This window comes from Ciona robusta, chromosome 3 (assembly GCF_009617815.1).
Source record: "Ciona robusta chromosome 3, ASM961781v2".
In the NCBI taxonomy this organism is placed as follows: domain Eukaryota; kingdom Metazoa; phylum Chordata; class Ascidiacea; order Phlebobranchia; family Cionidae; genus Ciona; species Ciona robusta.
The window spans coordinates 9,087,204-9,108,802 of record NC_143237.1 but is presented as its reverse complement, the minus strand read 5'-3'; the positions used below and the strand labels follow the sequence as shown (position 1 = coordinate 9,108,802).

Below are 21,599 nucleotides of genomic sequence, written 5' to 3'. Positions count from 1 at the left end.
TGACATGAACATATGCTATCATAGGGAAATATATAATTACAAAAACAATGCATTAATACTTTATGCAACTCTGGGCCTAGTTCGATAGAGTTTATAACTTTTAATGCAAAGTAGTTTCATTTATATCTGGTAAACAATACAATACATAACATGTGTTAGTAAGGCTGTGTTTAACACAGACACAGAAATTTTGAAACCTAATAAAAAAGTTACTTAGTTCAAAAAAAGAAATGAATAAACACAACTGGTAACTTATATTAACTGTTAGTTCAAGTGAAATTTTAACCGAATTTTAACAAGAATTTGAAAAGAAAGAACCCATTTAACAAAAAAGGCAAATAATCGAAACAGAACACTTATTCCGAAATAATTTTATCAGTAAAAAAAGAAAAATCTGGATTAAAATATTCTTGTTTCTGGGGGAGACAATGGACAGTTTAATAGGAAATAGAAATATGTTTCCATTTTCACTTTACAAAATCAGGGGCATGGTTACTTGTATGTGTATACGTGTGAATGGCATATCTCATCTCTTAACTATCGCATGGCAAAAATGTGTTTCAAAATAAAATAAGTTTTAAATAAACCTTTTAACATACTGCTTCATATAAATAGTAATTTCACAAGCTGGTTTAAAAAAAAATTAGTTAAACAAATACTCCATATGAAAAACTTACTCCAAAAACACGCAACCCAACAAAGTTTGTTGCAGAGATAAACATTAAAAATCGAATGCTGCCAACAACTTCAAAATGAGCATATAAATTTACAATTTGTTATGTCAAAATAAATCCAGGGAAAAGTAAGATAGATATGTTCACAATAGATTTGTGAGTAGGCCAGGAAAGGTTGAAATCTCTGCTGTGTCGCTGGGTTCTTTTCAGTTGAGAATATTAGTGGAACGTGGTGCACATGTTAGTTTGTGAAAGCAGGGAAGTGATGCCTTCATCACCTTGTTTTCCGATCCCTTGCTACCCTCTTCGTGCATCTTCCACACATTGTGCCGAGGATCAGGATGGCCACAACGAGGAGCGTCAGCATTGAGAGCAGGTAAGAGGACTGCTCGGATGCGAGTACCATCATCGAGAGCTCTGCGAAGCCGTCAATGTTTTTCTGCAGATAGGTAGACAAAGGTTTAAAAAAATTTAATTTATTATTTTTTAAATTGTTTAAATTTTACGTAGCTTAGGTAAAAAAAATATCCAACACAAAATATGAAAGTGAACCTACCTAAAAGTTTATATTTTTTAATAAACTTCTAATCAAAAAATATACAAAATCAATTTCTATCACGGCCAGGACAGAATACAACATATATTTTTGAAAAAACAGGTTACAAATATTTAGTATAAGAAATAAATTCCACTCACCTTAGCAGCGTGTGCCCACATTGACTGTCGAACTTGTAACTCCTCCCGGCAACCTTGCGAAAGCTGGGTCTTGTGTTTGGATAATATCCGAGTTAAGCATTGTATTTCTGGAAGATAAAAATTTGTTCACTTTTGTAATACATCATTTTTGTATTGTCTTAAATATCATATATTTGTGTACAAAGATTTTTTTAATAAAAACAGTTTCTACACCAACAGAAAAATTGCAGACAAAATTTTCTCACCTTTTTTAAAAAAATGATAAAAAATAACAAGACAATACTTACTTCTTCCATCCCCTTCAGGTATCTGGTCACAGTGTTCCTCGAGATCAATCGCACAAGCTTCATGAAGTACAGGGTCAGCCATGATGTCACTTCGACCCTCTAACAGCAAGCGCGCTACTTCCTGCATGCAAATTGAGGTTTTTATTGGAAAAACCCAAGCAACACCATTTATGTTAGAGCAGGTAGGAGTACTATGTAAGCTTGGGTATTCTGAATAATAAAAAAATAGAATAGGTTGGAGTCTGTTGGTCCAATTTTTTCTTTTCAACAGGTAATTGCACCAAGAAATCGTCAGTTTACTCATAATTAAAATACCAGTTAGGCAGCAAAGAATTATTACCGAAAATTAGATGAGATAAATTTGAAAACAGGTTGACGAAACACCAGTTTAAACTATTTATTTAAAAATCATACTGTGGCAAAATAAGCTGTAAAAATTTTAATAGAACCTCTTAACACTACCCACCACCACACAAGTAGGACTTGCTGACAATTTTTCGTCGTAAAAATTTCTCTTCAAGCATTCCACAATATCCTCATGCTCGGTGTCACAATGCTTCCTTATCTGTAAACCAGAATCGTTTTAAATACAAACCCACAAATGCAGGTTATCACTTTTTACAATATGAGAGAACAGGTCATGAGAAACAGTAGATTGGAAAAAGATGGGGCACATTTTCATTCTATTTACTCATTCTATTTGATTGTAACAAAAAACATTCAAATAATTATAAAACCGTATCTTTACGACTCCCATAGACCGCTGTTAATTGTTTAAAACATGATCCGGAGTCCAGGATATTATATGCTAAAAAGTGTCGCATCTATCTCCCACCCTACTATATAACCCACCTTGTTAAACATTATGGTCTCACCTCATTAACACAGGCGAGCATTAACCTCGGATCCAATCTATAGTCTTGTTCTTCTTCACGCACCACAAATGTAATGTGGTTGTTGCAAGATGGTGACAGCTGAGGATGTTATTACACAAGTTAGCATGAGCTGCTAATGCATTAGTTATACACTTCAAATTAAATTGATGTATAAATTAATATAGTAAAGTTTTTACTATAAAAGGTGAATTCAATTTTTAATTTTTTGACTTTAATTGATTTTGCAGGAATACAATCTTGCTAAATGGCCAAGGTTCATTTGACAAGGATTGTCAGAGTTTGCTTTTACCCCAAGGAGTCTTTTCTTGTTTGGATGTTAATTAAAACAACTCTTTTAAAGCCTAGTAATTAGATTTTGGTATTTTACGATATATAATCCAAATATATTTGTTATTGTTATACACCTGATACTTATGTTTTAAGTAAAATTGAAACCTTGTTATTATGATCTGCTGATGTGTGGACTTTTTTTAGGCAAGCGTAGATTACTCCATGAGGGTCTTCCCCTCTTTCATGATCAAGCTTAGCCTGCTGGCTCTCTTTCCCACAGAAGTCCTTGATGTCTTTACTGCAGCTCTCCTTGAGATCTGGATCAAGATCAACATCCGAGAGGATGTCAGCTTCCCTTGATTTGATAAGGTTACGACACCTGAGAAAAATACCATATGATTGAATCACGTGCATCGTGAGTAGAATATAATCATTGGAACCAAACGACAAATCTTGGATGCAGAATAAGCAAGCCTACACTGGAAATTTGGGGGTAAATTAAATAGTGCACCTAAGGAATCAATTTATATTTCTCTAAAATAGAAACAAGTAGATGAAATAGAAACCAAACCAGATGTGTTACAAATACATGTGCATGTAAGTATTCCTGCCTCCCCTGATTTTTAAAAAGTTTGGCGTCCTTTGAATAAAACTACATACTGTGATTGGAGCTTCTTCTTGTTGTGGATGAGACAATCCAGGATCTCGTGAGGTCTTCCATCTTCCAGATGAGTGAAGCAGAATTCCTTGATGTCAGATTTGCATGTCCTCATTAGGGAGAAATCTATTTTCGGATCCAAACTTTCTTCTTCCTGTAATTGTTATGATAACATAACATAATTTATTTCTGTGTATATAGTGGTAAAGATCAGGTTAACTAATACACTGAAGAAAAGGGAATTAGCAACAAAATGAAAGTTGTTACATGCACACTACAGTTAAAAACTACATGAATAAAAGTATCAGATAAAAGCGTGAATGTTGAAGAATGTGATTCATCAATATACTCCGAAGCAGTTAATAAAATATTTCCAGCAGTTTTATTCGACTGGGTAAGTGTGAGGGCTTATGGTAGAGACATGCCTTGGACATTGGGATTTGGGCCAGAGTTCGCTTAGTACTGGCATCTATATGTAACTACATACACAGAAAAACAACTGTGGTCAACTTTTTACCCAGGATGCTTAAACTGATATTTCTTTGTGTGCTGTTTTATAAGGATTTTATTATCTACATAAGCATTTATACCATACGTATTAAAATGCAAAATTAGTAGCTTAAATACGTTCATCATATTCTTACCTCAACTTCAAACAGTTCCTTTCTACATTCATGAGAAACTTTATCTTTATTATTCCTGAGACATTCGATGACCATTGCCTTACCAGGTTCCACATTAGAACATAGTGTTCGGTAATCTGCCTGGCATGCTTTATGTAAGCCAGGAAGAAAGTCAATCTTTTCGTGCTGGAGAAATAAAAGTGGGTTAATAAACGGTAAAGATATGGGGGCAAATGACACAGAATAAAAAATTTGTTCAAGGAAAAATAGACTTTTTTTGCAAAAGCCTCTTTTTGGAAAATTATAGTTATTGGCAAAAGCTAAAATTACTAAAACGTAAAAGTAGGGATACAAATTGGCTTCAACATGCAACACTTAACTACTTTGTGTTTGTTTGTCTTGTACTGACGTACATACAACATTAGTATTGAAAAAGGAAATATAAAATTTCAACAATTAATATCATTATCAGTCTGTTAAATAAATATACATATTTAGCGATATTTGTTTTCAACCATCAATATTCTAGTAAATTCCAGAAAAGCTATAGCAGCAAAATTTAACATACTAAGCTATAGTTAACTTTTAAACACCATAATCTACTTGCAGCATACACCAAACTAAACTCAAAACAACAAACCAGTTGTAAATTTTCCACAGTTAGCTGTCCTTGGCATTTCTTTGATATTCTTGATTGACGTTTCTGTAAAACGGCATTTCTGACGTCTTCACTCAAGCACTTCACCACATCAGCTCTGCAAAATAAGGCACAAGCACACGTTATATTTAAATCCAAAACAAAATTATGGCAAATTTGAAACCTTATTTAAGTTCAACAAAGAAAATATATGAAAGTATTGTTAAGTTTGTCAGTAAATTCTATTTCTATTATATTCTACATTAAAGTCCGTACAATAACCATTGTGTGGCAGGTCACAGAACAGGAGATTTATGCTAGTTTTACACCTATGGAACTACAACCCGTTTCTTGTCCAAGGACACACGCGACATGGCGTCAATGATATCAGTATCCAGGCAGGTATCGTTTGATTACAATGCACGTGCTTACCCAATGTGCCACACCACTGGACAAAATACAACACTTTTTTTATTCTATGGGGGTAAGGACCCACGGCGTGTTAGGCCAGGATTGGCCCATTACCCCCCATTCCAAAAAATGCTACTTCACAGTTTAAAACTAGGCCAACACAGAATTAAAGGTAATATTAGTAATTTCACACACCATGTATGGAATACAAATCTATCTTACTTTGTTTTCTTGTCTGAGCAGTGTAGTCTCACATCATCCTTGCATGCTTTCATGAATTTTGGACTAAAATGGTAATCTTTCATCTCAATCTGAAATTCAAAATGAAAATCATAAAAATTAAAAAAAATGTAGTAAAAGTTTTTTTTGTAGTAAAAGTGATTAACAGGCGTTTGCCCAATAAAATAACAGCAATTTTTTTATCTCTTTTAATAAAAATAGCATAACAAACTAATTAGGAATTTCAAATTACAAAGGGACAGGGATTAACATTAAAACAATAGTAATACTACAAGCAATAGATAAGATGTATGTACATCTAACTAAAATATAAGAAGTGTGGTTCTATTTAACAAGTAAGCACTTTTCTTTCAACAAATGCACTCTTTTGCAAATTCAACAAATGCACTCTTTTGCATATATTCTCATATTTGCATACATAACCACTAGTAGTAGAAACTCCATTGAATATTTCCAGGAGTTAGAAGTGACTTACCAGCTGAAAATGATTGACACCTGCTGCACATAATGCATTGTCCATCTGATCTTTGTTCCTGATGAGACATTCCATGATTTCCCCTTCATCTCCTGAATCCAGGAAATCCTGTCAATCAAGAAAATGATAATTCCACTTGTAATAAAAATTGTTATTATTGATTTTAATGTTTTCGTTTTTTTCAGGGTTTTGATTTTGAAAAAATAATTTTTTTGGTTTAATTTTTTTTAAGTATTGATTTAAAAAAATTATTCATTTTGTTAACTTTTTGACTTATTTTTTGAACAATCTTGGATTGTAGGTTTGATAGGGATTATGCATAGACGAATTGTTTGGCTGATTAATGGTAAAACAAAAAATCTTTAAAAAATGCTTAGATTAATAAGAAAATAAAGTATGTGATAAACAATAAAGATATTATTTAATAGGCTTGTCTAAAAAAGATGTTTTATTTGAAATACCTAAGAAAATGAATCTTACTATATTCTTACAGTTGGTGGGTAAAGTTTCGGTTTAGATTTAAAAAAGCTATTTTAAGAAATGTGTTTCATAATTTTAATTTTTCTTTACAAAACAAATAAAAACTTTTCATTTTTAAACCTTGTGTCCCTACCTTACAGTGTTGTTGTAGCATGGGTTCACATGCTGAGATCAGAACATTCTCAAGGTCAGAATCTTTTGATTCCATCACGGTAAGATCCGTTATCATGTTAGCGCATTCTATGTTCGTTTCCGTGATGTTTTCAAGGTTGTCTTGCAAACAAACCAATTCCTAAAAAGGTAAACTATTTAGGAAAAAAACTAACCTGACTAAACATTTTTTAAACAATTTTGATGCCAATGGTTACTGATTCATGCAGTGCAGAAAATCTCAGGGTGGGCCCCGTCTGCCCCCAGGTATGGAGCCTATGTGATTACTATTATAAAAGTTATATTATAAAAACTCACCATTCCTGGTTCTGGCATCTCATTAGAGCAATATTGTCCCAAAGCTGTTCTACATGTATGCTCTAAGTCAGGGTTGAGGTTGAAATCAAGCGCTCTTTGCTTTAACATACGATGTACTTCACGTGTGCACCCAGCAGACAAGATACTACCTTCCTGTGAAATAATATATATATTGAATAACAAAATAAATTAAAGAAGTATTGTTTTCGTTGAGATTTTTGATTCATAATAATTTTTTAGTTTTAAAATCGCATTATTGCATTATGCGCTCAAGTTGAAAATATCATTTTCTTTAACATTAACACATAAAAAATGTTTATTTATCTTTTTCAAAACAGAAAAACATTATGCTATTGCTGCTACCAGGCATAATATGTTTACTAAGACTGATCTATAGGCATAAAAATCAATGTAGATTCTATTTCAACATTTTCCCAACAAAAAAAATGCTGTTGCCTGTTTGTAATAAATTTATGTCAATTTTTATGCTAGAAGAAATACATTAGCCTGGTAGCAACAGCAGCAAAACCTTGGTGGCATTACAGATGATTTTCAACTTACAATATCGCTTCTGTCTTCACCAGGGAGTTGTATATGTCGATACAAGCATGAAATTACGAGACTTAGAGGCATAGCGTCCGCATCTATGTTTTCACTCTGTCCATTCCCAGCCCCTGCAGCAAAGTCATGGTTGCAAAGAACTTTTGACTCAGCTTTACAAGCTTTGTGGAAACTAGGGTCCGAACTGTAAGAAAATATAAATGTGTTATTTTATATGGGTGAGGTTATTTGGGGTAATGGGACAAATCTGGCCAAAATTAGATTTGCTAAACTGTATGTACCAGGTTTTGGTTGAACTTGAATTAATACCTTTTTTTACAGTGGTTTGACATTTGCTAGCACAGAGCAATCATATTGACAGAATACATTAAACTTAAAGTGAAAACTCAATTATTTTGACAACAAATAAAAATGTTTCATCTATCCAGTGTAAAACAAAAGTAAGGTGACAAGTTAATATGAATTCTACTAACTTGAAGTCTCTGCTGATGAAATACTGAAGCTCCAGCAGTCTATCCTGGCAAGCTACTTCCATTTGTGCAGAGTATAGATTTTCCATGAGACATGACAACACCCTGTGTAAAAGTTTAGAATTGGTAAATAAGTTGAATGAGCTGTCTGTACAAGGTCTGTGCACCAAAACCAGGTTTCAGCTAAGTGCATTTAATTATTACTGTTTTCCCTGCTTTCAGAAAGCTTGGTGTCTAATAAAATGTTACGTTTTTGGGTATGCATTGCTGGAAAATTACACAAACCATTAATGACCACTGGGTTAGCGATAAGTGTACCAGGCATCATGTTTAAAAAAACTGCTTAATATTGATATTCATATGAAACTTGTGGTTTCACAAGTTATCCATTGACAGATGCATAATTTATTACCAGATCCTTATGCATACCACAGTATACATTGTATTGATTTTAATTAAATAAAATTCTGTGTAATAAAGAGGTAGTATTGTAGCTATGAAACACAATAAAATGGAAAATGCATTTGATTTTAAAATAGATACCATTTTAAGGAAGTGAAAATAGCCCAATTTAATATAATGATTAAATAAGACTATTAAGTTATGCAATTCTTCAGCCGAACTTCAATACAGGTGGATTTGAATGGAAACATGACGTGTTGTTTTTCTAGTACAAAAAATCCCCCACATTTGCAAACAAGATTATGAGACTAAAATAAGAAGCGTAACTTCCATTTTGGCTTCAGGCAGTAAGCAAAACCAATTTCAGGTAAATTTATCAAAAGTTGCCTCAGGCTTATCTTATTCTGTATGAGAACTACGTAAATGGGAATTTCCAAAACATGTTAAATCATTATTTTTCTGAGAACATAAATGACTGTGATTGAGTAGAAAAGTGGATTCTCTATTAGGGTTTGGAAATAACATATTCAGCTAATTGAAAACAATGTTTTATTAATAGACACATCCAACACATGAATGAATCATAAAATTTTACCCATTCACTGTTTTCAAAAAAGTACAAAAATATAATAGGCTGGGTTAAAATAGTGCATGTTTTTATTCACTTTTATCACTCTTTTTGGTGGTAAACAAAGAATATTCAAAAAGTTTATAACCCTATACACCTAAAAGACAATTAAAAAACCTTAAAAACATGATTAGAAAAGCTGTAATAGTATCAATTCTACACTACAATATATATGTTGGTTAATTTCACAAAACTCCCCACAGCAAGCTATATGTTAATTAATATCATTTTCCAGAGCAAGCATTTATTACATCATACTTCATGACTAAAATAAATTTTAACTTACATGGGATCTCCATCTGCATATTTACTACAAACAGATTGAATGACACCATTGCAGTCAGTAGCAAGAGCCACGTCCATCTTGTATTTACCGGCAACATCTGTCTCTTTCAGCAAGTCCAACAACTGGATTGGAAAATTTAATTCATGTTTTTTTTTGCGTCCATTCTTAATACCAGAACAAAAGGACAAAAAATTTTCTTTATTTTCTTTATAACATCTTGTTAACATTACACTTGTGCCAAAAAAGTTTACAACATAATAGGGAAAAAAATGAAAAGTTTGATAGTAAAGTTAAACAACCCGTTAACGTTTCCAGAAAACATCGTACTTACAGCTTTTTCACATGAAGTGACCTCGGATTCTTCCCTTAAATGTGACATTAGGCAATGTATGGTAGCACCCTCCTTTTCCACTGTGCCTGAGCAGTTGGCCTGTATTTCAGTGGCGCAGTTGTGGGTGATTTCGGGTGATAAGTTGTAATCTGACATAAGCATAGCTCGGAAATCATCCAGGGCGTTGTTGCACACCGCTGAGATTTTACCTCCATTTCCTGGTGAATATTAATATTTAACACATTGTCAGTTATGTCTCATAGTCCTTACTGGTGATTTATATATAATGTATATTGAAAATCAATAAAGTATCGCATAAAATGCATGATCACATTCAAAACATAGATAAAATGTCAATACAATTTTTCGCGTAATTTCAAATAAAAACCACGACTGTTTTATTGACATCTTGGCAAAAAACCCAACCATATATGTCAAGGTAGAGAAATTCAAATAGCGGCCATTTTCTTACCCGGATTAGAGCGAGCGTTTTCCAAACACAAGAGAATTCCAGACGAGCCGACTAAATCACTGTGATCGTTGGAGTTGTGAGATACAAAGCAAAAGTTGTTTGATATTTCAGACTTGCACTGGGTTTGAATCTGGTAGCTTGACTGTAAAGAATTTCAGATTGTAAAGAAAAAAATGCTAGATTTTGATTTTATTTTACTGCATAAAAAAGGTTGTTCAAAATTTGTTTTACTTTTATGAATATTAATTTATATTTATTATTATGTGTGGTTTAAACTTTACATACACTTGACCACACTTATAAACAATAGTTTAAACTTAAAGTCTAAAATTACTTAAACCACTCAAGCAGGATTTATTATACACTTATAGTGAAACGTGGCTTATTAATTTCTGTGCAGCTAAATATAATGAGACGACTCATCACCACCATTAGAAAATATAGAGAAGATGAAAATTGCCTCCAGGCAGAATGAAGTTAGAGACACGTCACAACAAAATCGTCACGACGCAAAAAGGAACAATTTGTGAGCTAATTTAAAAATTTGTTTAGTTAAAATACTTTTTTACGATCAGTGCCTATTAATTCCGATTTAATTATTTAACAAGTTTCTCCCCAATAAAAAATTCAGGTGTTTAAATATTCAAGACACAACATTTGAACAATCTTTCACTTTATAATCTTTTGCAACAAGTTTCTGACGAACAGTGAGAGCATCCCTACATGTTGTGGACATTCCTTCATCAAATTTATGATTAAACAGACATTTGTAGACACGTCCATCGCCATGCAGTACCTGTTGTATTAAACAAAAATAAATATTGTACCCGAAGATGGAGACCTAGGCATTTTAGATTTTAACAGCACAAATCATGGACATAGCAAATGCAAAGTTACTGCATGGGCGCCAAACCTGGGTTGGCAAGGTAGGCGGTCAAATCCTAAATTTTTTATTCTGTATTATTCAATAACCAGTAAACATTGCAGGAACTATGGTGAAATTGGATTCATAAGAGTGTGCGTCATAATATTACTAAATTGGCGTTATTTACAAATGTTTGGCTCCTATGCAAGTAACAAAAGGACTTAATGTATACATTGTGAGTTTAGAATGTTTTAGAAATTTTCAAATTGGTACCATTTTAGACTGTTTTAGATGCTAAATTATACAAACATCAGGGCAAAGGCGTTCCCGATCATCTCTGCAGTTTAAATAAAGGTTCCTATCCAGGTTATAATCATCAGCCGATAATTCTCCGAGTCTTTTAATCTGCTGCAAGCATTCTGGTTTAAGTTTGTTCTCGCCCAACTTTTCTTCCAAGCATTCAACAACTTGGCCTTGAGAATGTGGCATGTCCTAAAATATTTAGAAAAGATTATACAACAAGTACAGATATAGAAGTCAAAGGGGCCTTTTTTGAATACCAGGATACTCTATATGCCCCAGCTTATGTTTAATTGTGAATTATTACCAATAACCTGTTACTCTAAGTGTGTATCCAGATTATTCACATAGGGTATCATAATTAATTCCAGGGCTTGCATGCGTAGCCTGCATACTCATATTTGGCTATGAATGAAGTAAAAGTTTGTAAATTAAATACTTTACTTACAGCATCTCCACGCGCGCTACTATCCACACGACCACAATGATTTTCCATAATGTCCTGACGACAATCCTCCATGAAATTGCAGATCAATCTGTACAAACCATGATGAATGTTTCATGCTTGTTAATATGTATTAATTAAAAACAAAAATTAGACAACAAAAAGATTATAAATTATGTTGGCCATATTTCAATTTTTGCAGAATGTCGAATACACCACATTTTAAAAATTTAGGAAAATCTACTTCTGTTTCACAAACTTTTGTTACAATGAATTTAGATAAGCTAAAGTTCGTTTATGGGGTCATACCATACAGTACGACTTCACCCATATAGAATAGAAGCTAAAGCAACAATAAAAAAATCTACTGATTTCTCCAAAAAATTGGTATATATATGACTAATAGTTAGAAATAAAACGACAAACTAACAACCAACACATGAATCCACCGACCTGTAATCACTAAACACAATTCCTGCGATTTTGTTGAGAAAGTTGACACATGAGTGAGCTTTTATTATATCTTTATATTCAAGTAAACAGGACACAAGTTTTCCACTGCCAGGCTCCGCATTGTCACAATCAGTATGCTGAAAGAACATAATATTTAAATTGACTACACAGCACCTGTTTTGGTTTATAATTATATTTGCACAAGACTGGTAAATATTTATATTTCAAATAATAAATCTTCAGGACTTTTCCAACCACAGCAAGCAACAATTTTAGACAATCCTATTCGCTGTACAGTGTTATATTTCATACACTTTCTTATTGCTTACTGGTTGTATCAAAAAATTTTTTTTTTCTTATTATTGATTACCAGGAATGTATCAAAGATAAATTTTTTACCCTGGATAGGGGCAACATCAAGCCCCAAAATTATCTGGTTACAATGCGATTGAATCGCTATATAAAAAAGCACAAATAGATATATATTCATTAAAAATAAATAACAAATTAAAGGTTGGGCATACCGTTTGTAAAGCACTTTTGCAGGTCTGCCTCGCAATCGAGTCAAATTTAGGATTTTTTGTGATGTTGAGCTTGTAGGTCCATAAGTACTGAAAATAAATTGCAACAATTGCTAGTAAATACTGTCAACTGTAAACTATGGTATAGATGATATTTAACATAAAATGGGATCCAATTAAATAATTATTGGAGAAACAAACATGCAGAATTGCAGATATACTAAACCACTAACACATGACAATAATAAACGTTGAAACTCACATGGTGACACTCGTCTGATAGATCATCATCCTAGAAAATGAAAAAATCTGTTTAGTTTGCGTCAACAATGAGTTTTAGGAAGATTAAATTACCTGTCGATTGTTGAGGCAAGTCAAAACTGCTAGATTGTCTCTGGAAGTCAACGTTGATCCACAATACATCTCAACATCATTGGAACATTCTACCGAGTCAGCGATTGAATCACTGTGTTTTCTTAATCCTGAAAAAGTAGGTTTAATATTCTATTCAAATAAATGATTTAGTCAAACTGAACAAACCAAAAATTTGGGCATTTGATATGACTGGTGAAAACACTACACAGGTCTTATATAAAAAGGTATTGATCTTATACATGTATCCAGATCTTATTTCTAGATTAAAATATAAAAAATTCAAGGCTTCTATATTATTTATTGTGCACCTCTGTGTGGCTAACTTTATCAGGCTACTCCAGGAATGAATTATGATACACTGCCTTTAGTGAAGTTATCTTACCTTTTTTAATACCAGGAGGAGCAGGTTTTCGAGATAACCCAGTTCGATGACCATCTGCGACCTGTGGGGGATTATTATCGATAGGCTGAGCAACTATATTATGTTGATCTCCATCAATTGAAACATCAGCATCGTTCCCATGTCGAGCTACCGGAACATTAGCATGCTAGAATCAAAATATCGTCTCAGAATTAGTAATTTATTAGGTATTGTTGCTCTTGCTTGGACAAGGTATAGTTTGACAAATATATAAATAGGGGGTATAAAAATGATAATTTTATTCAACCAACAATTTATCTGCCGTACAACAAGAACAAGACTAAATCAGGTTAGAACCGTGATGCAACAACACAAATATGTAAAACACTAAAATAAAGGAAAACGGTCATTTTGAAAAATTTACAATCCAAGAACAAGTCCAGATTCTACTTAACAGACTAAAATCTCATAATTGACATGCTATACGAAAATGGTCCAGCATATTTTTATAAAAATATACAAACACAGTTGAATCGTTTATATATATTTCACAACATATACAAACTTACTTTATTAACAATGTTTGAATTTACATTTTGTCCTCCGTGCATATTCACACCAGGTTGACCCCACACACATTGAACAAGGACCAGACTTAAACACAAAACTCCTAACTTTATTACCATACTGATTCGGTTAAAGGAATTGAACCTATAGACAATAAAAGCATAAGATGAATTGGTAATGCGTACTCAGCTAGGCTCAGTACATCAAACCGCTTAGGAAAATATTTCCTTTATTATAAAGACTTCGGAAGGCTTCTATAGTAAAGACTTGATTACAATGAATGACAGGATACAAAGATAATTAATCATAAATAAACAATAAAAATATCATACTGCCTGCTTGGCGCTCGTTTAAACTTCAATACAGTGTTTTATCATTATTATCACTTTATTATATTTGTGTTTGTTTGTAGATAATGAAATTGTGTTACATGTTCATTAGTAATTTATGTTTAGTAACATGAATCTTTTTTATTAATATATGATGTTACATGTTGCAGTGGGCCTACTTTGATGTTACATGTTGCAGTGGGCCTACTTTATTGCGATTTTAGGTAAAAGATATACAATATATGTCTAAAAACACAGCATATATTAACTTAACACCATACAACTTAGCAGGAAAGTATTAAATGTTTTAAACAGTAATCAGTAAAATAGAATTGTAATGTATGTAATATACAATGTAGTAACATATATACGCCTAAAGCAGCCCAAATAACAATTACTACACAACATTTATATACATGTGATGTTATCACAAAACACAAAGCTATATATCAGAAATCATAACATGTACCCTATTAATTAAAAAGGCTACATCAACATCACTGTCACTATATTTATAAGAAAAATATAATGTGAAAGGTAAAAGGAACTAGTGAAGAATCCTTCGGTACATAGCAGAATAGACTGGTGGAAAGTGTTAGAGGTTGGTGGTTAGGGGTTGGTGGTTAGGAGGTTAGTGGTTAGGGGTTTGGTGGTTATAAGGGGTTAGTAGTAGTTAGTGGTTAGCAAATAAGGAGAGGATTCTTCACTATCACCGTTAAAAATACTACCGGCATCACTGTACCAGTAGCTTATACATAAAAAATACCTCAACCCATCGTTTGAGTTACAGGCCTATTCTGTACACGCACTGACGCACATTCCACTTCATACCATCTGAGAATGATTAACCTGAATACAAGAGAACGCAAAAGTAGCTACGGTACGAGTCTTAATACTGCCACAGCCGCATACTACTGTGAATAATCGAGAGACCTAGAAATATTTCGCACATTTATACACGGATACCAAACACTTTCTATACAGCATTGAAACTGCTACGAAGTTGATTATGACGTTTGCATACAATCTCACGGATGAGCAAGCATAACAAACATAGACATCTTAACTTTTTTGTCTTCGGCTACGTCTTCGTCAATGTTGGGGCCAATAACTGGTAAAATACCGCTACAAAACTAATACTTTAGGTTCATATAAAACAATTCGAGTTGCTGGAAGTTGTTCTAATTGTTTTTTGAGGTAATAGGTATAATTCAGGCAATTAAGTGTGAGTATGTATTTTATTGCAACGAATTAAGCAATACTTTTATCAACATGAACATTGCGCGTACGGTCGAATATACATACGGACATTACCACCCTATACCAGTGTAGACGCATCGATTTGTTGTTTTTGTTTTGTTGCCAGGCTACCATTATCTTCAGTTTTATTTTTATCTGCAACATCCTTCTTTCTCCGCCGCTCAGCGTGAGTTTTCTTGCTCGTTTTCTCTTTTTCGATCTCACAATTTTCAACAACAGTGTTTTCAATGCACTTCTTTGATGTAGAAACCTTACCATCGCAAGGGTTGCAGTCAGCAACGGCCACCCGACGATCTCGTCTATGCCGAAAGCTCAAAAGAGCCTCGTTTGTGTTCTCACGCTTTCGCAGGTGAATATGCTCCAGCGCATGATCGCGGTCCACCCACGGGTTGGTGTTGTTGTTGGCCTCGATGTAACTATACGGTTGGTACCTCGTAACAGTCTTGTGCATGCGGTCCCACTTGTAATAGGAACATGACATCGATATAATGATGAATGTCACTGCCAGTCCAAGAATAGAAACAGCAATGATCCCCGCCAACCAATGTAACTCCATGTACAGGTAGCACCCAAAACCTGTACGAAAACTACTGTGTAGTGCCGTATACAACATTGCAAAAACTACTATTGTTAATGCTACTTTGTTTTACTTGTCTGACTAAATCCAATAACAACAAATATTCGAACTAAATCCGCAATTACAACAAATATTACAAGGCGTGTAAAACTTACTTGCGATAAATACTGGAATGCTGATGAAAACACAAATCGTTGCAACAAATCTCACTCCAGATACTTCTCGTAGATATTGCAACTTCCTGTGCGAAAACAAGGCATCGTCATGTATAAACTAAATGCTATTTTTACAATAGGTTATAGGGTACGATGGGATATCATCAACACCTAAATTCTACATTTCCTGATTTGTGCTATAAACAATTTACAATAATCTATTAGAAACGTGGGGCTAAGACTAAACAATTTCGGTATTATTTTAAGTTTACTACCAGATGGGACGAGAAAAGTGAAAGAAAGCATGTCTCATCTTACCCCATTCGTACTGCGTATACTTTTCCGCAGGCAACAATGTTACATGTTAATGAAAGTTCTGTATACCTCGTATCGCTGTAAACTCGATCAGTGTACACAAGATATATTTGCACGCAATATGTAGAAATAGCACAGAGGTTCAGAGCAGCTGACGACGTCGCCATAGCAACTGTGATGTAAACGAATTCCTGCAAATAAGTGACACAATAAAAAATTGTACAATACTTTGTCTACATGACTCTACAACTATAACCGTCCTACAAATTTAGCTAGTTTCATTCATAATAAAACTACGAATGACAGCAACAAGACGACTGCGGTAAACATATAAGTATCTTATTCTATAACTCAACTTGCCTCATTCAGCCTTAAGTTTCGAAGTGGATCGAGCCAGATCGATGTCAGCGAATGTAAAAGAAGTATTGAAAGCAGAGCAATAAGAGCAGATACGCAGCACAAAGTTATATAACCGTTCACCATCCTTGTATCGCAGTATCTCCCATTCGAGCGGCTTCTATACACAAAACGCTATGTTTGATATTTCTAACTATATATCTAACACGTCCGTATACTGCAACGCGTTTTAGGCACAAAGTCTAACATCCAAATCCATTTCCGGTTATATTATAAATAGATACGCAATATCGGTGAATAATTTTAGTATACGACCAATATAGGCTAAAGGTATATAAAACTAAATGCTTGTAAAATGGCCTTTCTTTACGTACTGTGGGAATATGGTATATAAGCATCTAAATCCCAAACTTTCTGATCGAGTTTAAAAAGTTAAAAATTAAGATTTTTTTAGACGCGGGCACATAAATTATAAAATTTAGTAATTTTATAGTTTACCTGAGAAATAAGACTGGATGTCCCATATTACCTCACCATCGTATCATCTTACCCCATATTAACCTAATGGACACAATATTAACAATAGGAATTCACGACAAACCTTCCATATATTGATGTTCCATTTACGTTACTTCTAATATCCGTTTTCCGCTGATAGCAAGCGGGCATTCCACCCGTGCAGGTGTGGCTAAAGTCCCGAGCACAAGAACTAAATTGCGTATTTACACGTCTACTCTCAGACAAAGGAAAAGTGTTGTTTTCATTGTCAGTAAACAGACGTGGACTACTTGCAGCTTCCATACCCTCAACACTCTGCATAAAAATATTGGTATTTCATTCATATCGTAAAGTGGGGAAAGATGGGACACCTTTTCATCCTATTTTCTCGTACCATTTGGTGGTAAACATGATAGAATTTTAAAACGTATATTCACGAAATCCATAGACCGTTGTTAATTGTTTTAAAAACGATCGTGATATTTATATATTATGTGCTAAATGTGTTCCATCTTTCCCCACCCTGCTATACTTTAAATCATAGACAGACATATGTGTTATGCCAATAATTAAAATTTTAGAATAGTTAGGTATAAACGCAACATGTGACGTTTACATGCGCTGTTTATAGGTAAAAAACTCCCACAGGTTTTCTCACAAATACGGGTATTAAGATTTCCAAATTGGTCAGAAACACTTACAAAAATGTCAATAAATGCAGTTTTATTAACTATAAACTTATTTAGTTTACCGCTGCTGTAGCACTTTGTATCAAACTCTACACTACTATGCGTATAGGCCTACATACACTAAACATCTGATACAGCCGCATACGTATACAAAATCCCAATTACAAAACTCGGAGATTAAATCCGCGTACAGGCGTGAAACTGGATTGAATCAGACGATCAGTTCAGATCAGAGACACATCCGCTTTGCGAATATAAAAGATTAACTATAACACATATAATCTATATAAGACAAGGCTTAATACATGCTCACATACAATAAACGCATAACAGTAAAATTACATAAAAAGAAACCGTTTGGCCGAAATCTTAATTTATCAAACAATAAAAGTCGCACAACGCCACTGTACTTGAAACTCGCCCGAGTCATTCTTTAGGGCACTTGGAAAGAAACTAAGAACGAATAAACGCGCTTGAAAAGCGCGGGTTTGAGCAAACAGTGGCATCTCGCTGTGCAGCGATGTTTAATTACAGAAAGCATGGACGAACGATGCTTTACTACCCAACAAGCGATTCGGAGGAGGTCGTCAATGAGCACTCCACGACACGCAAATGACCTCTCGAAACAGTTTTTGATTGAACGGTTTACAACAGTAAGTGTGAAGCTAAGTTATCCAATATAACCAAATCCCCTATTTACGAAATTTATTTGATTATTTTTTTGCCATTTGAATCACTCGTGAAACTTTTTCAGTCCTGTGTCATTTTCGCTCTCCGGTGGACTGTGCGAATACTATACTGCAGAGAAAATCGGATTGATAATTTTCGCTATCAAACTGTACAGAGTATCTATTGAAAGCGAAAGTTGCGGGGCCAACAAATTCACTCACTCTCCGGTGCCTTCCTTGCGATTCTTTTAAATACAAAATATCAGTAGGCTTAATTAGTTTGCTGTTTATTTAGACATAGGTAAATTATCCAACCATAATAAACTTTGAACTTAGGAAAATACTTTTAAAAATCACGGGTTCGATTTCATTTGAACAAAACTGGCACACCGAGCCAGTGTTCACACTGAATTACGTAATTATCAGCCGTACAGTAAACGACAAAAGGGCAACATCCTATAAAATTACAGAACTCATAAGTGGGCTAGACATTGCATCTGTTGTAGTAGGACTTAGACCTGTTCTGCTGTACGTTATACGTTTATTTCACAGCACGAATATATAAACTATATACTATACACTACAATACATAAAAGTGATAGCAAAATACAGTTAAAACCGAATAATTAGCACAATTGAAGAATGTATTCTGTTGCAGCAGTTTTCCATTTAGAGCTTTTTGGTGCAATTACATCCGGCTTTGGCAGGCGTTTAGTGCTGCCCATAATCAGTGCATTCATTGCATCTGAAGAACAAACTGGGCAATGTGATTCATGGTTAAACCACTCTTGACAGCAGCCATGGCAGAAGGTATGTCCGCATGGCGATAAAGCTACAGGTTCTGTAAGCTTGCTGTGGCATATAGGACAAGTCCTTTGGTTTATGGTTGCTGCAGTTTCCTCAGGAATAGCAGCACCAACAATCAGGGGCGACCGAAAAAGTTTCCAACCATGGCTCAGAATTTTCAGCTTTGATTTGAAAACAGAAAACTTAATAACAAGATAAAGAACGGCGCATGACCAGCACAAAATGAGAGCCACACAAGAAGGTGCGGAAACAATGTACTTAACCCATTCTGGTATTGGTAGAAAGCCACGTATGATTTGGCTTACAGATTCACACATTATTAAAAAACCACCCCTCTTATCTAACGATGAAGTATTGCGCTTAGGCAACAAAATCAAACATTTGACAAAAATAGTAACATATTTCATCAAGAAGTCAAAAATACAAACACTGTATAAAACACCCCAAAAAGTATCAACATGCCCAGACCAGATTTTTAAAGACAAAAGATTACAAATCCAGTACTTCGAAACAATGGGTAAGGCAAGAATAAATATCAATGCACAGAAAACACTAAGTGTCAACAATTTAAGAGCTGAACGCCCATTTTGTAACATGCAATTGCTTAAAACAACATTATTGGCATGGTCAAACACAATCATAAGCGACACGAAAAGGAAGATGTTGCTTGAGTTTTGATAGAGGAGATTAACACCTAGCAGACACAGTAATGGTAGAGCTTGCTTTAAGATGACTTTTTGATCACTTAGACTTTTTCCACCTTCCATGTTAAAGCTGTTGGTCTCTGATTCTGTTATTTCAGATTCTAATTTTGGTTGTTCCTCTTTTATTTCTGGTTGGGCTTCTTCTTTTGAAATAACTTCATCCATGTAACTTAGCAACAGTTTCAGATAAGGCCTTTGGTGTCTTGACAGCAGTGCAGTTATTATAACATATTGTACCTGTAACCTGTCAAGCTTGTCACAATAAAAACAAATATACGTATCAATAGAATAGGTAATAGCTGTTATAGTAGCAACGATTTAAGAATAAATAAATGGAGAATATATCAAAAACCAAGTACATTACTGACCCGTGACCTCGCACTAATTAAAACTGTACCAGTTACTATAACTGAATATCACACTTTTCGCGAAAACAACAAACGTCAATCAACAACCAACGTTACCAAAGTATGTGGAGAAGTTAGTAGAGATTTTGTAAGGAACGATGTTGTCTGTATTGAATATCAGAATGATAGCAAAGAAACTGCTTTATAAGCTTTTGTCGGTGACGTGGTATCTTTTTTAATTTTCAAAAAATGTAACAGGTTATAGCTAACTGAAACACTTAAATATTTAAAATATAAAAGCAAAGCTCCAATGAAAGGGCACGAAAACTACGACGTCTTTAAACAGTTGGTACGTAAATACGTATTACACAGCAAACATGCCATATGTTTTAATAGAATACTAAAAGCTTGCCATTTTTTTGCATCCTGAAACGCCTTAGTGAGTAATTTTACCCGTTAGAGCTAGATGCATGGCTGCCATGCCTATACCCAAAGTTAGGTTATCAGCCACTTTTTATTTACATTGGGTTTTCCCCTCACGTATTTGTTCGTGACTGTTATTGTTAATCAACAAACCGTAAAATACGGGGGTCCTACTAAAACACGCCCGGCGGGGCCCGGTGGGGCCCGGTGGAAAAAAATATACTAAAACACGCCCGGTGCGGGGCCCGGTGGGGCCCGGTGGGACCCGGTGAGGACCCGGTGTTACGAGTCATACTAAAACACGCCCGGTGGGGGGCCCGGTGAGTATTTCTTGAAAGGGGAGCTTTCCCTATGCAAGAGCCACCAAAATGCGTGTGTGAAACAGAACTTGTGAAAAAATTGGAAGATATTGTCTGTCTTCAAGGCATAAAGATGGCAATTTTCGGTGATAGAAGTTACATTCTTGCTTCGCACGTCATCGCTGAAACAAAATGTGCATAGGAAATAAAACATGATGATGAAAATGGACACGTAATTCGCAAGTCCTTTAATTATCGCTCTGCTAAAACGGAAACAAACGTGGGATCGCGCTACTGAGGGCTTGTCCGAATACGTAAA

At 34.4% G+C, this 21,599-nt stretch overlaps 3 protein-coding genes across 6 annotated transcripts; all 3 read right to left on the bottom strand.

Annotated features, from left to right (window-relative positions):
- Positions 1 to 919: 919 nt before the first annotated feature.
- Positions 920 to 14,017, bottom strand: LOC149739018 (Golgi apparatus protein 1-like). Its single transcript, XM_089874945.1, has 27 exons — positions 13,855 to 14,017; positions 13,307 to 13,472; positions 12,904 to 13,031; positions 12,812 to 12,841; positions 12,553 to 12,639; positions 12,029 to 12,165; positions 11,579 to 11,666; positions 11,140 to 11,322; positions 10,639 to 10,761; positions 9,966 to 10,107; positions 9,494 to 9,711; positions 9,163 to 9,284; positions 7,850 to 7,951; positions 7,377 to 7,560; positions 6,816 to 6,968; positions 6,481 to 6,639; positions 5,868 to 5,975; positions 5,375 to 5,463; positions 4,745 to 4,859; positions 4,126 to 4,290; positions 3,484 to 3,635; positions 2,989 to 3,202; positions 2,533 to 2,631; positions 2,124 to 2,222; positions 1,658 to 1,778; positions 1,371 to 1,477; positions 920 to 1,113 (listed from the first exon to the last, which is right to left on the bottom strand). Exons 1-27 carry the CDS (start codon positions 13,969 to 13,971, stop codon positions 949 to 951), a joined length of 3,573 nt encoding a protein of 1,190 aa, XP_089731071.1. The 5' UTR covers positions 13,972 to 14,017; the 3' UTR covers positions 920 to 948.
- A 1,383-nt stretch (positions 14,018 to 15,400) lies between these two features.
- Positions 15,401 to 17,784, bottom strand: LOC149739017 (uncharacterized). 4 transcript variants are annotated; one of them, XM_089874954.1, is made up of 5 exons: positions 17,447 to 17,784; positions 16,849 to 17,005; positions 16,492 to 16,679; positions 16,174 to 16,259; positions 15,401 to 16,017 (listed from the first exon to the last, which is right to left on the bottom strand). In XM_089874954.1, the coding sequence occupies exons 1-5, from the start codon at positions 17,662 to 17,664 to the stop codon at positions 15,500 to 15,502; spliced, it is 1,167 nt and encodes a 388-aa protein (XP_089731080.1). In that variant the 5' UTR covers positions 17,665 to 17,784; the 3' UTR covers positions 15,401 to 15,499. The 4 variants fall into 4 exon arrangements, with proteins under 4 accessions (XP_089731080.1, XP_089731081.1, XP_089731083.1 ...); XM_089874955.1 differs by having other exon boundaries at positions 16,558 to 16,679; positions 17,447 to 17,780; XM_089874957.1 differs by having other exon boundaries at positions 17,344 to 17,480.
- A 1,437-nt stretch (positions 17,785 to 19,221) lies between these two features.
- On the bottom strand, positions 19,222 to 20,504 carry LOC149739016 (E3 ubiquitin-protein ligase RNFT1-like). Its single transcript, XM_089874962.1, has one exon. It carries the CDS (start codon positions 20,374 to 20,376, stop codon positions 19,327 to 19,329), a length of 1,050 nt encoding a protein of 349 aa, XP_089731088.1. The 5' UTR covers positions 20,377 to 20,504; the 3' UTR covers positions 19,222 to 19,326.
- Between the last annotated feature and the right edge of the window lie 1,095 nt (positions 20,505 to 21,599).